The sequence below is a fragment of the Sus scrofa genome, chromosome 9 (assembly GCF_000003025.6).
Source record: "Sus scrofa isolate TJ Tabasco breed Duroc chromosome 9, Sscrofa11.1, whole genome shotgun sequence".
Taxonomy (NCBI): domain Eukaryota; kingdom Metazoa; phylum Chordata; class Mammalia; order Artiodactyla; family Suidae; genus Sus; species Sus scrofa.
In genome coordinates this window covers 95,451,386-95,464,359 of record NC_010451.4, presented here as the reverse complement: position 1 = coordinate 95,464,359, position 12,974 = coordinate 95,451,386, and the positions used below count along the sequence as shown (strand labels likewise).

General features: G+C 35.2%; 1 protein-coding gene across 1 annotated transcript in view; it reads right to left on the bottom strand.

The window, feature by feature from the left end:
• The window catches only part of SEMA3D (semaphorin 3D), a 205,473-nt gene that overhangs the window by 21,750 nt on the left and 170,749 nt on the right, over positions 1 to 12,974 (bottom strand). The window contains exons 13-16 of the mRNA XM_021063476.1: positions 9,457 to 9,679; positions 7,011 to 7,099; positions 4,806 to 4,847; positions 1,607 to 1,764 (exon numbers count right to left, since the gene is read on the bottom strand). Of these exons, the coding sequence (XP_020919135.1) occupies positions 1,607 to 1,764; positions 4,806 to 4,847; positions 7,011 to 7,099; positions 9,457 to 9,679 (512 nt within the window). The remainder of the gene's footprint in view (positions 1 to 1,606; positions 1,765 to 4,805; positions 4,848 to 7,010; positions 7,100 to 9,456; positions 9,680 to 12,974) is intronic.

Below are 12,974 nucleotides of genomic sequence, written 5' to 3'. Positions count from 1 at the left end.
ACTTTAAACTTGAAATAATGGTATCTCTCTATTAATATTTAATTTATAGATTTCAGGGAATATAAAAGGTCTCTGTTTTAAGCAGTATCTGCTTTTGTACTATACATTCAGTCTTTGACTCCCAGAATTGGCAATTTGACAAATCAATAAACTTTCAAAAAGATAATAGTGCATATGTATTAACAGGACAAACATAAGCTCACCTGTTATCTTATTTTGCTAAGACTTAGATTAAAAAAAAAATCCATATACAATTTGCTGACTTAGAAGAAAGTATACTTTGAGCAATACTTTAGAAACTAGTATTACAATAATCCACATTTTAAAATAATGATATTTTAATATATTCAGCTGCCATCAGTCAGATTAATGAGCAGGTTGTTTACAGTAATTTTTCTATTGAAAACCAGTGCTGAAATGAACATCAAACATATAATTTGTAGTACTTTTGCCCATGTGTGTGTAGAATAAATTCCTAGTTGGATATTGTTGGCCCGGATGAGCATTATTTTTAGGCTTATATAAAGCAATAAACTATAAACAGCAGGACATAGTTTGATGTTTAATTAGATCTCAGTAGCAGAAACTGACCAAGTTAAAGTAAAATCATACAGATTTACCAGGATGTGTTTTGGGCTGTATATAATTACACTATAACAAATATATATATTTACATATTATTTATTAAACAGTAAGTATGAGTATATACATGTTTAGAAACAAGAAGGGAAGAAGAGAGAAATGGACAAAGGGTAAAGTAGTAAAAAAACAAACTTTGCTTGGTTTTTGACATAGATGAAGGAAAAGATTGTTGATAAACAATTTACCAGAATTTATTCCAGTTCTGAAACCAGGGGTAATCATCAGTTAGATCCATTAAATCTGTAATCTGCCTTCAATAATCAAGCTCGCTTTAATTGTTGCTATAAAAACTTGCATATCCTCCAAGTCTTGTGTAACAATAAGCTGTTTGCCCAAGTTGTTTAGGAACTTGGGAGTCAGCTGTGTCCAGTTCAAGGTCTGGCTGGTTAACATTAATTAGGACCACAGACCCTGTATCTGGGCACACAAGAGTGTCCAGTGACCTCTTGACTTCAGAAGGCAAAAACTCCGCCCTCAGAGTATGCATCCTATGAAGAAGCCTGCAGCTTAGTTGCATCTGAAGAGAATGAGGGTTACCCCAACTTTTTAAAAAAATCTCCAATTACCTTTCCCTAGGTTCCCCATGCCTTAGCTTTATCCCATAAACAACCGCAGCACTTTGCCTTTGGGGAGGCAGATCTGAGACTTGTTTTCCCCTCTGCTTGGCTGCCTTGTGAATAAGACTGTTTTCTGCTTATTTTCGGCATCTTCACATTTGGCTTGCTGCATGGTGGACAAACAAACCTGGTTTGGTAAGACTTCCCTATTTCTGAGTTTCAGAACATTCTATTTTATCCTCTTTCGATTTATGAAAAACTATGAAACATTTAGATTATAATATTCCTACTGCAAACCATGTCTTCTATATGTTTTCTCTTTAAACAAGGCAAGGTAACTGTGAGATAGTCATTGTATAGAATGGGACACAATAGAAGACTTCATTTTAACCTAATGTACCACTTACCTTTTTGAAGTGGGTGCATATCGAGAGCATGCATTTCCATCCCAGGCACAGTAGGGATCTCTGGCAAGACAGCATTCTGCACAAGCTTTCCCATAAGTGTCACATCTGTGCAAGGAGAGCTGAACCAATCCATCTCGGGAACCAATGTACAATTGTTGCTGCAAATCAGGCAAAACAAATGCATTAGAAGCATCTTTCAGACTAGTCTAAAGAACTTCCCTTTCTTGAATAACACATCACGGATCTAAATCTGTCTCCTTGGGTGCCCTGCTCATTATAAACACATGTACAGAAACATAAGGAAGAGCAAGATAAGTCAATCACTTCTTCCCCTGGCTGGATGGTGGTTTGAAGATGTTGATACTGAATTGGACAGCATTCTATAGCGCTAGAATAACCTTGGCAGTAATTTAAGAAGGTCAAACACCAGCTGCTAGACTGGGGAATTAAGATGTCAAAATCTTTCTCAATAGTTGAAAATACACGTGGGTAGATTATATCAAGCACAGATGCTTTGGGCAACACTGATGGTCTTCTCCTGCCATGGCTTCTTATATATGAGATGACCAAAAAGAGGTTTATAAAACTTTCCTGTGGTTTTAAATAACCATTTCAATTGCTAATGAAGTATGGATTCCTGAAGGAAAATGAATTGTAAGTGGGACAGAAAGTATTTGGTGTCATTGTGCAGAAAGTTTTAAGGAGGTTTGTGGGATGCCATGTCATACATAAGAGCCTATAGCACACTGACAAACTGAGCAAATAAAATTATATTTTAAAAGTGAGTCCTGAAAATAATGAACTGCTCCCTATTGGTATTCATCTGAGGGTCTGTGGTGGTAGGGTGGGGGGAGGGAGGATACAAGTGAATAAACCAAGTCTGTGCCTTCAGATAACACGGTCCACTCTAGTGGACCATGCCAAACTTTAAGTTCAGGGGAAAAAACATCTGAGAAATAGGTACTGGCACAAATAACATACATGTACTCAACCTATAGAGCTCTGCCTTCTACCCAACCCCCATTAAACTGTCCCTTAACACCTCCTGGCTGCTAGATACATGTATGCAATTTAGTATTTGTTTGACTATATAATTCCCGACCATATTTGACACAAGTGAGACTACATCCTCGTTGAAGACACTCTTCCCTTTCTCCTATTCTCCCCCTTTCCTTCTGCCTAAGAAGTCTGTTTCCTTTGATGGTTCATTCCTTTTCATTGAATGCCAGTTTTCCTTTTTTCAATTCTCATCTTAATCTTCTTCCCCTACAAAGACTCAGAGGTATCTTGGAGTTCCTCTTGTGGCTCAGCAGGTTATGAATCTCATTAGTATCCATTAGGATGTAGCTTTGATCCCTGGCCTCGCTCAGTGGGTTAAGGATCTGGCATTGCTGTGAGCTGAGGTGCAGGTTGCAGATGCTGCTTCTGTGGCTGTGGGCCAGCAGCTGCAACTCTGATTCAACCCCTAGCCTGAGAATTTCCATATGCCACAAGTGCAGCCTTAAAAAGCAAACACCAAAAAAAAAAAAAAAAAAAAAAAAAGACTCAGAGGTCTCTTGACAACAGCATGTGCTGGTTCCCCCAAATCCACTTGCCCTGCCCAACCTTGACCAAGATGCACCAGCCCAGTCACCAAGAGGCAAATCTGGGAGTTGTCCGGGAATCTCCTTTCACTCCCAGTCAGCCACCTTATCTCTCTGTTCTCTCTTGCAGAACTTTCTAATCTATTTCCTCCTCTCTCTCAGTCCTTATCATCTCTTTCCTGGACCACTTGTAAGTATCCTGATACTTCCGCAGGCTTTAGCCTTGCTTTCCAGCAACCCCCACCTCTATGCCAGAACTCAATCCATCTTCCCTGATGCCACACCAGACTGGGCTCCCTAAAAGTAAAATCTTATCATGACACCCTACTTAAAATCCTGAAAGGTTTCCACTGTCTTGGATAAACATGTTACACTTCTCAGGCGGGCATGCATGTAAGGATGTGCCTACTCTTCTGTTTTACTTCCCCAGGCTTATTTCTAGCCTTCTTGCCCCTTGAACACATGTATGCTCTTTGCTCTAACTGTACATAAACTTACTAGGATCAGTTATAGTCTTTCATTTTCCATGCCTTTTCAATCGTTCTCCTTTTCTATTGGGCATACGCTTTCCTATCCCATCCTTCTTCTTGTGTGTCTGGTTAACTGCAACATCCTTCATGACTCCAGCTGCCTGTCTCTTGGCTCTTCCTTCCTGCTCCCCTGCCTCTCTTTCAGAACAGTTCCTCTCCTTTCTCTCTCCCCAGTAATGGTTCCATTACTGCTTTACTTTGTTAGCATGCTCCTTTGTCTCCCAGCTCCCCTGTGAGTTTCTATGTCATTCATCCATTTCTATACCCTCCAAGGACAAAAATGTTGAATGAATGAATGAAAAGACTGAAGAAGAAATCTATTTAGATCTTTTATCTAATAATCCTTGTATCATACTAGGCATAGTAGATTAAGACAATTTTAGCAACATCCTGATGTTGAATATATTATCTATCACATGACCTTCTGAAATCTTAGGGGCACAAATAGAAATTATAATGCAAGACTGAACATCTTGAATCAGTTAGGACTTTGAGTATCATATCCAAGAACAGTGACATTATGTTAAAAATTACTGTTATTATTATTAGCTACCATTTACTTCATACTTAGAAAGTACCAGGTCTCTATCTAGAATTTTGCAGGCAGCTTCCTAGTTATTAGGAAGGAGATATTTTTCTAACTTTACTGTTGAGAACATTGATGCCAGGAATCAGATACTAAGTGGAAGGTTGGAGATTGACCATTGGGCTATTTGCCACCACAGTCCATAGTCTAAATCCTAGACTCCTGATTAAAAATCATTTTTAGTGGTTAGGGCTAGTGATCTACATGAATTTCCCACAGCCTTGACATAATAACATCCTCATGAGACTAGGAAAGTGAGCTCAATTTTCAAGAGCCAAGGGAAGGGGAGAATGTATTATTCAATTAATGAATTTGGGTTCCATGTCTCCTAAGGCAAGGTTAAAACAATGGCCTATAATCAGTTATAAAAGAAACAAATAATCTGAAGTTTTACATTATTTTTAATTTAACTTGCAATTTCAATGGATTTTCCCTAAAATAAACAAGATTCAAGCAATTTTGCTTTTGTGGATAATTTTTGCATAAAAATTAGAAAATACCTGCTTCAAAGACAACTCCATGTTCAAGATCATTGATGAATGCTGAAAATAAAAGTTAAATGTTAATAATGGTAATTTCTAACAGTCTTCTTAGTAGCCAGCATTTTGCTCTATGTTGTATCAAAGATCACTGAAATAAAATTCCAGCCTCTACTATAAACAAGAGAAAAAGATCTTTATGTTTGCCTTTTCCTTCCCATGTGTAGTGATTCAACCTTAATAGAAATTATCAAAACAGTTATTTTAAAATATTATTAAAGAAAAATTAATTTATGAAGAGACATTCTGCATTAAAAATTGTTCCCAGCTATCCCCAAGGTTTCTCCCTCTTCTAAATCTGCTTATCTTAACTGCTTCCATATAATTCAAGCTAGTGTTGAAAGAACATCTCCATAAGTATTTATTACTTCTTTCTGCTCTTAGATCAGCAGTTCAAAAACTTGTTCAAGTAGCAGAATTCTGAAAAGTTATAGTGCTCCTTGTGGAGTATTCTTTGTAAAACACTACAAGTTCTGATGTGCATGAATTCATGATATAAGTTTTACTTGTAGAAAATATGCCTCTACATATGCAATGTAAAATTAAAAACATGAATGCAAGGAGTTCCCTGGTGGCTCAGCTGGTTAAGGACCCAGTGATGTTCCTGCTGTGGCTCAGGTTTCTGCTGTGGTACAGATCCAATCCCTAGCCCATTAACTTCCACCTGCCATGGGTGCAGACCAAAAAAAAAAAAGTTTATATATATATATATATATATATTAAAAAAAAAAAAGCTACCAGACTAAAAAGAGTGGAATGGTGGAAAAAATTTTTCATCTATTATCTATTTACCTACCTACCTCTCTCTATATATTACTATTATTTCATTTCTCACAGGCCAATATTTACTCATCAATAAATAGTAGCAGATATAAATATCTAAGAAAGTATTTAAAAAGAATGAAAACAAAAGCATTAAATGAGAAAGTTCTATCCAATAACTTTTTAAAAAATTATTTTTATTTAAGTATAGTTGATTTACATTGTTGTGCCAATTTCAGCTGTACAGCAAAGTAACCCAGTCATATATATAATAATAAATATATTTAGTTATATGTTATATATATGTATATATAAATATAAAATTCCTCTTACCAATAACTTTTTTATAAATTAAGAAAACAAGTTTACTATTAAATCTTAGTGTAATCCAAACAATTCCTCTTGACCATTAACAACCACCAGTGAGTGGACTTACTATTATGTGCCTACATGTGTTGTGGGAGCTTTCTCTTTGGTTTCTGCATTCACACTTATATTTGACATCAGCTTTTCCCTTAGGAACCACCCAAGATTTTGGTTTTGGAGATAGCAGATATCAGGTCTTATTATGGTGAACTTCTTGACCACTATTATCATCACAATGTAAACAGGATCCTGTGGACCCTGGCATGTTAATTAACCTAAGCCCCTCACAGTAGAGTGCTCTAATCTCTTTTAAGGCAATAGATATTTACATGGAAACAGTCTATTTTTTTTAAAAAGTCTCAATAAAAATGTTATCTAAGGCAGTACATTTTTAAAAAGCTCTTCTAAGAAATGCATTTTTATTTCTAATTTTATTTTTAGAAAATAAAATTTTAAATTGAATTTCATTGAAGATCTACAAAGAATGCCATAATTCAAATTTACTGTAAAGTCTAACAACACTCCCCAACTCTAGAGAACTATTAATTGTAGATCTACTAACTCTTTGGGTAGTGGAGGAGAATTTAGCATGCATAAAGACTATCATGCAACTTTAAAAAAAAATGTCCTTATAGAAATGCAGGGACATGTGATTTATACACTCCTCCAGTTTTCTCAAATTCAAGAGGAAAAATTGAAAAGTAAAAAATGTATAAAGTAGAAAAGCATCTGGATAGTAAAAGAGACCCTAGGCTTTCATCTGCTGTGGCGATCTGTCTGACCATATGCTTGGAGGACACAGTAATGAGGGGCAGTCCCTGGAGTCCCAAGTTCAGTGATATTCTGCAGGGGAAAATGAATCCCATTCTTAGTTGCTTTTAAAACATTTTGCCTTCACTCAAGGGAAAGAAAAAATAAAGTAGCTAATTGCAAAGACTTCTCCAGGAAAAGTGATGATGTATTAAGACAAACGTGTCCTGTATCAAGGACTGCTCAGTTTCACCATCTCTTCTCCTGAAACTCTGGCCTAAGTCTTACCTTGAATATCTGTAACTCCTCCAGGACCACCTCTTCCATATTCCACTTCTCCTTTGAAATGCTGACAACTTTTAGGACTGTTCCAATGTCTGAAAAAATGCATTACCCATCATCCTGCTGTTTCTACATCAATGTTTAGTTAAACATTTTCCTAGCAAACATCACATTGCTCCCCTCATTTTTTCAATACCTTTCAAGACATCAGGTTAAATAAAGCATGCAAGAAGTGAAGCTTAATGCATATGATTCACCCCTTCTGAAATATAGCTTTCAGCTCATAAAACACATAAAGCAAATATTAAAAGACCCAAACTCAGAGCATATTCCCAATGCAAGGAATATATATATATATATATCCTTTAAAAATTACTTGAAGTAATAAGAAAAGTGGAAGGTCATTTCTGGAACTTAAAAGTTTACAATATATTAACATTTTCTCTCAATGTAAGAAGTGTTTATTAGTACTTATCCAATTCACCATGAAAGATAAATATATATATATATTTTTTTTTTAATAATCTTAACAAATGGAAGAGAAATAATTGAAGCTACCAACATGGGAAAAGTGGCAGCTCACTAATCAAATGTATTTTACTTACAGAAACATAATTAATGGGCTATAAAATAACAAAATGGGCTATAAAATAAAAATTTTGTTTAAAATTCTTTTAGTTCAATTTAAAAGACTATTACAAGATTAAAAGTATATTGCAGTTCCCACAAAGTGTAATGTTACTACAGAAAGGTGATCAAAAGAATATTGTAGAAAAAGAAAAAACTCATTTAGAAATTAATATACAGACTTAGACATAAAAATAAATAAAAAAAATGTTTTTAACTTATGAGTTGGAGTGTATTAACATGTTGGGAATGACCATGTTTGTATAAAATCGTCTGTTTTTAAAATTATTTTAAAATAATTAAATAATTGTTTTTAAATGGATCTAGGATCTTTGAAAAATATATATATTTTCCAAAGGTCACAATTGGAAATCTATCCATGCATCTAAGAATCCTGATAATATTCTCAGAAAAAAAGTTAGGTAGTACCACCTAGTGGCTAAATGGAATTTGAACTGAAATGCTGAAGAATTAGGAATGAACTCTGGGCGGGCAGTACAATTAAGTGGCAAACTCATTAGAATTAATGACAAAGTAATTATTTCATGTTTTGACACTTCAATAGTCATCTCTGTTGTCTCGAAAACATCACTTATTTTCCTGGGCCTTGGAACAGCCATCCGCAATATAATCAGTTCTGACAACTAGTGTTCTTGAAAGTCCTCTGAGTCTATCACACAGACGCTTCCTAATAAACCTAACTTTTGTAAAGCCATTATGTTTTCTAAAATAAAATTATTCTAAAATTGTTTTGTAGTTCTAAAAACCTATTTAAATAAAAATGTCCATTTCTTAGAAACTGATCAATTTCTATAGAACGCTGCAATACTTGATTCATAATGTTATGTAGGATGCAGTGCTTTTGTTTTAATGATACTTGTTATCTATACTGCCATTCACACAATATTATCAGACATTACTTTTTTTTTTTTGTCTTTTTGCCTTTTCTAGGGCGGCTCCCAAAGCATATGGAGGTTTCCAGGCTAGGGATCTAATCGGAGCTGTAACCACTGGCCAGAGCCAGAGCCACAGCAACGCGGGTTCTGAGCCACGTCTGCAACCTACACCACAGCTCATGGCCAGATCCTTAACCCACTGAGCAAGGCCAGGGATCGAACCCTCAACCTCATGGTTCCTAGTTGGATTTGTTAACCACTGCGCCACAATGGGAACTCCAGTCATTACTTTTTTTGAGATTCATCAAATAAGCTAATCTCTTTCTCTAGGGGAAAAAAGGTAATCATTTTACAATTACCGAGGAGGCAGTCAAAAAATAAATAAGTAAAACAAGCTCTAATAATGACAGTGATACTTAATCCACAAAATTCAAAGACAGGAAAAATAATCACCAAGAATTTTCCACTTTAAAATCTTGCAAATAATTCATGACTATTTTAAAAAGCTATCTTAAGTCCACTAAGTCAGTGATTCTCAGAATTGGATGACGGGATCCTTCGGGGGCAGGGCTATCAAATATCTCTGTAGAGAGAGGGAAGTGTAAAGTTTAAAAATAAAGAAACACTGCTTTGCCTATTTTAGTCCAGAGTAATTCAACAAATGTGTATTGAGCACCTCATATATAGCAGGCACACTGCAGTCATAATACAGAAATATATTTTAAAATTTCATATAACACTAATGGAGGCTAGGAGATACTGTGATTGTCAATTAAAATCACATGTTATGTACCTTGAAAAAACACTAGATAGTAGCCAGTCATTACTCATTTTGATTTTGGTCAATCAACTTTTTTGAAGATTTTTTTTTTCTTTGTTTAATCATGAAAAATTCTTTGGAAAGAAGGCAGAACCTGGTTCTAGCATACCTGTTCCAAGAAACATTACATCATACTGGCCATCTTCAGCAACAACGTGATCCACCACGATCTGTGTCAGCCTGTAATCCACATTGATTCGCTTGAATGTTGGTCCTCCCACAACTGGATACACGGATTTATACATCACAGGGTGCCGCTTTATGAAACTGATGACATCGTCTGGAAAGTCTCGGGTTGATTTAATCAGTGGGTCATAGGTTCTGCTTGGACACTGAAAAGAAATGAGAGGAATAAAGACATTGTTCCCACACCTGTGAAATTTATACTTCTCATGAAGTTTTTAAGGCTTGTCGTTGATAATATTAAAGGAATGGCCAACATGATTAATATGAAATCACATGCAGATGTAAATAAATGTAGTTTACGTTGAGTATCTTTAACCAGCCTTTGCCTTCAAAAATAGCTAAATCATTATAATGAAATATTATTTGGCCACACAAAAAAAGAAAATCTTTCCATTTTCAACAACTGGATGGGTCTTGAGGGCATCAGGCTAAGTGACATAAATCACTTAGAGAAAAATACCATTTGATCTCACTTATACATGTAATCTAAACAAACTAAGTTACAAAAAGTTACAAATTCAGAGAACAAAATGGTTGTTGCCAGAAGTGGGGGTGTGGGTGGGAGGGGAGGGGAGGTGAAATGAATGAAGGGAGTCAAAAGGTGCAAACTTCCAGTTATAAGTAAATCCTCAGAATGCAGTGACCTAGCATGGTGACTCTAGTTACTAATACTACATTGCATATTTGAAAGTTGCTAAGAGAACACATCTTAAAAGTTCTCTTCACAAGAGGAAAAATTTTATTGTATGGTGACAGATGTTAACTTATTGTGGTGATCCTTTTTCAATATATATATATAAAATCAAATCATTATATTGTATACCTAAAACTAACATATGTCAGTTATACCTCAAAAAGAAAACATTAATTGAGCACATATTTTTAATCTTTTTTAGGGGAGAGCCAGAGCATGTAGAGGCTTGATGTGGGATCTCAGTTCCCAGATCAGGGACTGAACCAGGGCCACAGAAGCGAAAGTGTCAAGTCCTAACGCCTAGGCTATCAAGGTACTCCTGTAAAGTGTTGCTCTCTTGCTTTTGAAATATTATTTTCACTTGCATTAGCATAATTAATTCCAACTACAAATTGAAAGTTTACAATTCCAATCCCAAGACAGTATCTTCTCTTCCGAGAAAGCTGACTTAAGAAAACTGAATACAAAACCCTCATGGCACATATTTCTATTGTCTTTTGACCTGTTCTCAAATTAACCTCAGATCTCAAAAGACAACGGTTTTACTTTTTGGCAGGCGGAATGACTAACGGTCATCAAAGAGAACCTTGTAAAACAAATTATCCTGCTGATTAAAGCTTCTCAATGCTTCTCCAAAGGGGGGGAAAGTTCTAAATTATATATATTTATCTATTTTTTCCTCAAGTTTCCAAAGTGAGCTCTTTTCTTACGAAGATACATGAACTTTGAATTGAAATAATGAACAAAGTGACCTAAAAAACCATTATTTTCCATTTCCTTTAATTCATGTAAAATTTTAGTTTTAAGTTGAAATCGTGATTGTTAAAAATAAAATGGAACAAATCAACAGGTCATAAAATTACTTATAAAAGACCTTAGTTTGACATAATAATTATCTAGTTTTTCATAACTTGTGTGAAAAGTTACTGCGAACACTCTGACAGCTCTTGCCCTAAAGGATCTGTGGAGAAACCCTTAAGGAATTTTTCACTTCTGTTGAAAATCTCTCCTTGTGTGCCTTTTGGCATTCACTAATTCAATAGTTAGCATACCCTGCCCCCTGGTGGTAAAAGTAAGAAGTTCACACTGCTACAAATTAATTCGAGGTGACTCTGATCAAAAATAAGAAGGAATTACTTCATAATTTGACTTTTTTTTTTCCCTACTATCTCCTCTCCCACATACTAAATCTATTTTATGATTTTATTATACTGTAATTTAGGAAGTTATCTCAGAATGATTCTCTTATCACATTTGAATTCTTAATTGGCTAATAAATGCTTTTGGAATGGAAAAGTTTAGTTATATGATGCAGGCATTGAAAAGAAAATGAGTAACATTAAGAAAAGTTTGTAAGAAAGTTGTTTTCTCCCTGTTTTAGTTTTTAGACAAGTTGGAAATATACTCTCCACTGAACTGAGCCATTTATACCCAGCACTAATTAGAACCTTGACAGGTTCCAAATCTGTCTTCTCAAAGTATTTAAGAAGGTCATTCTCAAGGAAAAAAAAGATATGTGACCCTGACCATGAATTTTATAGCAATAAAATCATAACAGCTCACCAAATTATAAGAAATGTCAAAAAAAAGTTGTACTTTAAAAAAATCTGTTAATGATTTTCTATAAATAACTTGAGAATGTCTTGATCTTTCATAAAAATCTTGCATGTCTGGACTTAAGAAACTGATCATTTCTTGATATTTATTGACTTGTCCCAGGTCTACACCAAAGTGATCAGAAATGTCCTAGAACATTAGCCATTTGTCCTAGTAATGACTGAGCATAGTCTCAGCTGGATGGTAGCCTAAAGATCTAACTCTGTATCTTCAGTCATTGTTTCTAGCACTTAGCTTTCAGCCAAGTTGAATCTGTCAACTCGATAATGGAAGGAACCCCTATATTAAATAGATTAAGCTGTGACTCAAAATGGATATGGAGCTCAAATGATACAAAGCTCTTGCCCAATTAAAGGCTATACGTCTGAGGCTCAGTCAAAGGCCATTCACAGTAGGCTTAGAGCTTAAAATGCCTGCGGGACTATCTGGTGGGTCTATCATTAAAATCAAAGCTAATGGAAGATTTCTGCCTGCAGTACATTTTTGAAACAGCCCTCCAACTTAAAAAAAAAAATCTCTTTTGACTTTGTACTCATGCAGCAGCCAATATTTCAAAAGAAATATCTTGCCATTCAAGCCCGTTTTTGATAATCCCATTTTCAAATCTGAAATTTGTGAGAAAGTTTAGGTGAATGAAGCTATGAATATTGAGCAGAGAAACAATCATGGTAATTTTCATCACTGTTCACCTCTGACAAAATGGTTTAAGTGTAATAAAATCTAAGAAAAGAAAAGGAGAAGGGGAAACCTGGTTTCTATTGACAATTATAAAATGATATTTGAAAATGTATTTTTTTTCATGTGGAAGCTTTTCTTCATGGCGTGCTGCCAGTGTTTGGATAAGATTGTTATCCTCTAGGTTGCTGTATGATCTCTCCCGTCTGTATCTCTACTCTGCTTGCACAAATGAAAGTGATTTGGGAGAGAGATATTCCCTGAGGTTTAAGATACTACGGCCTGAACCAAATATTGTTATTTCAGTACATTAAAAGCCAGTGGAACTTTTCCTTTGATATCATATAGCTGCCATGGAACACATAGGTCTTAAAATAACTTGAGATACCAAGTATCTTATGCAGGTAAATGGCAAGGAGGAGAGAAAAATTCCATAAAGGAAAAAGAGTGTGGGA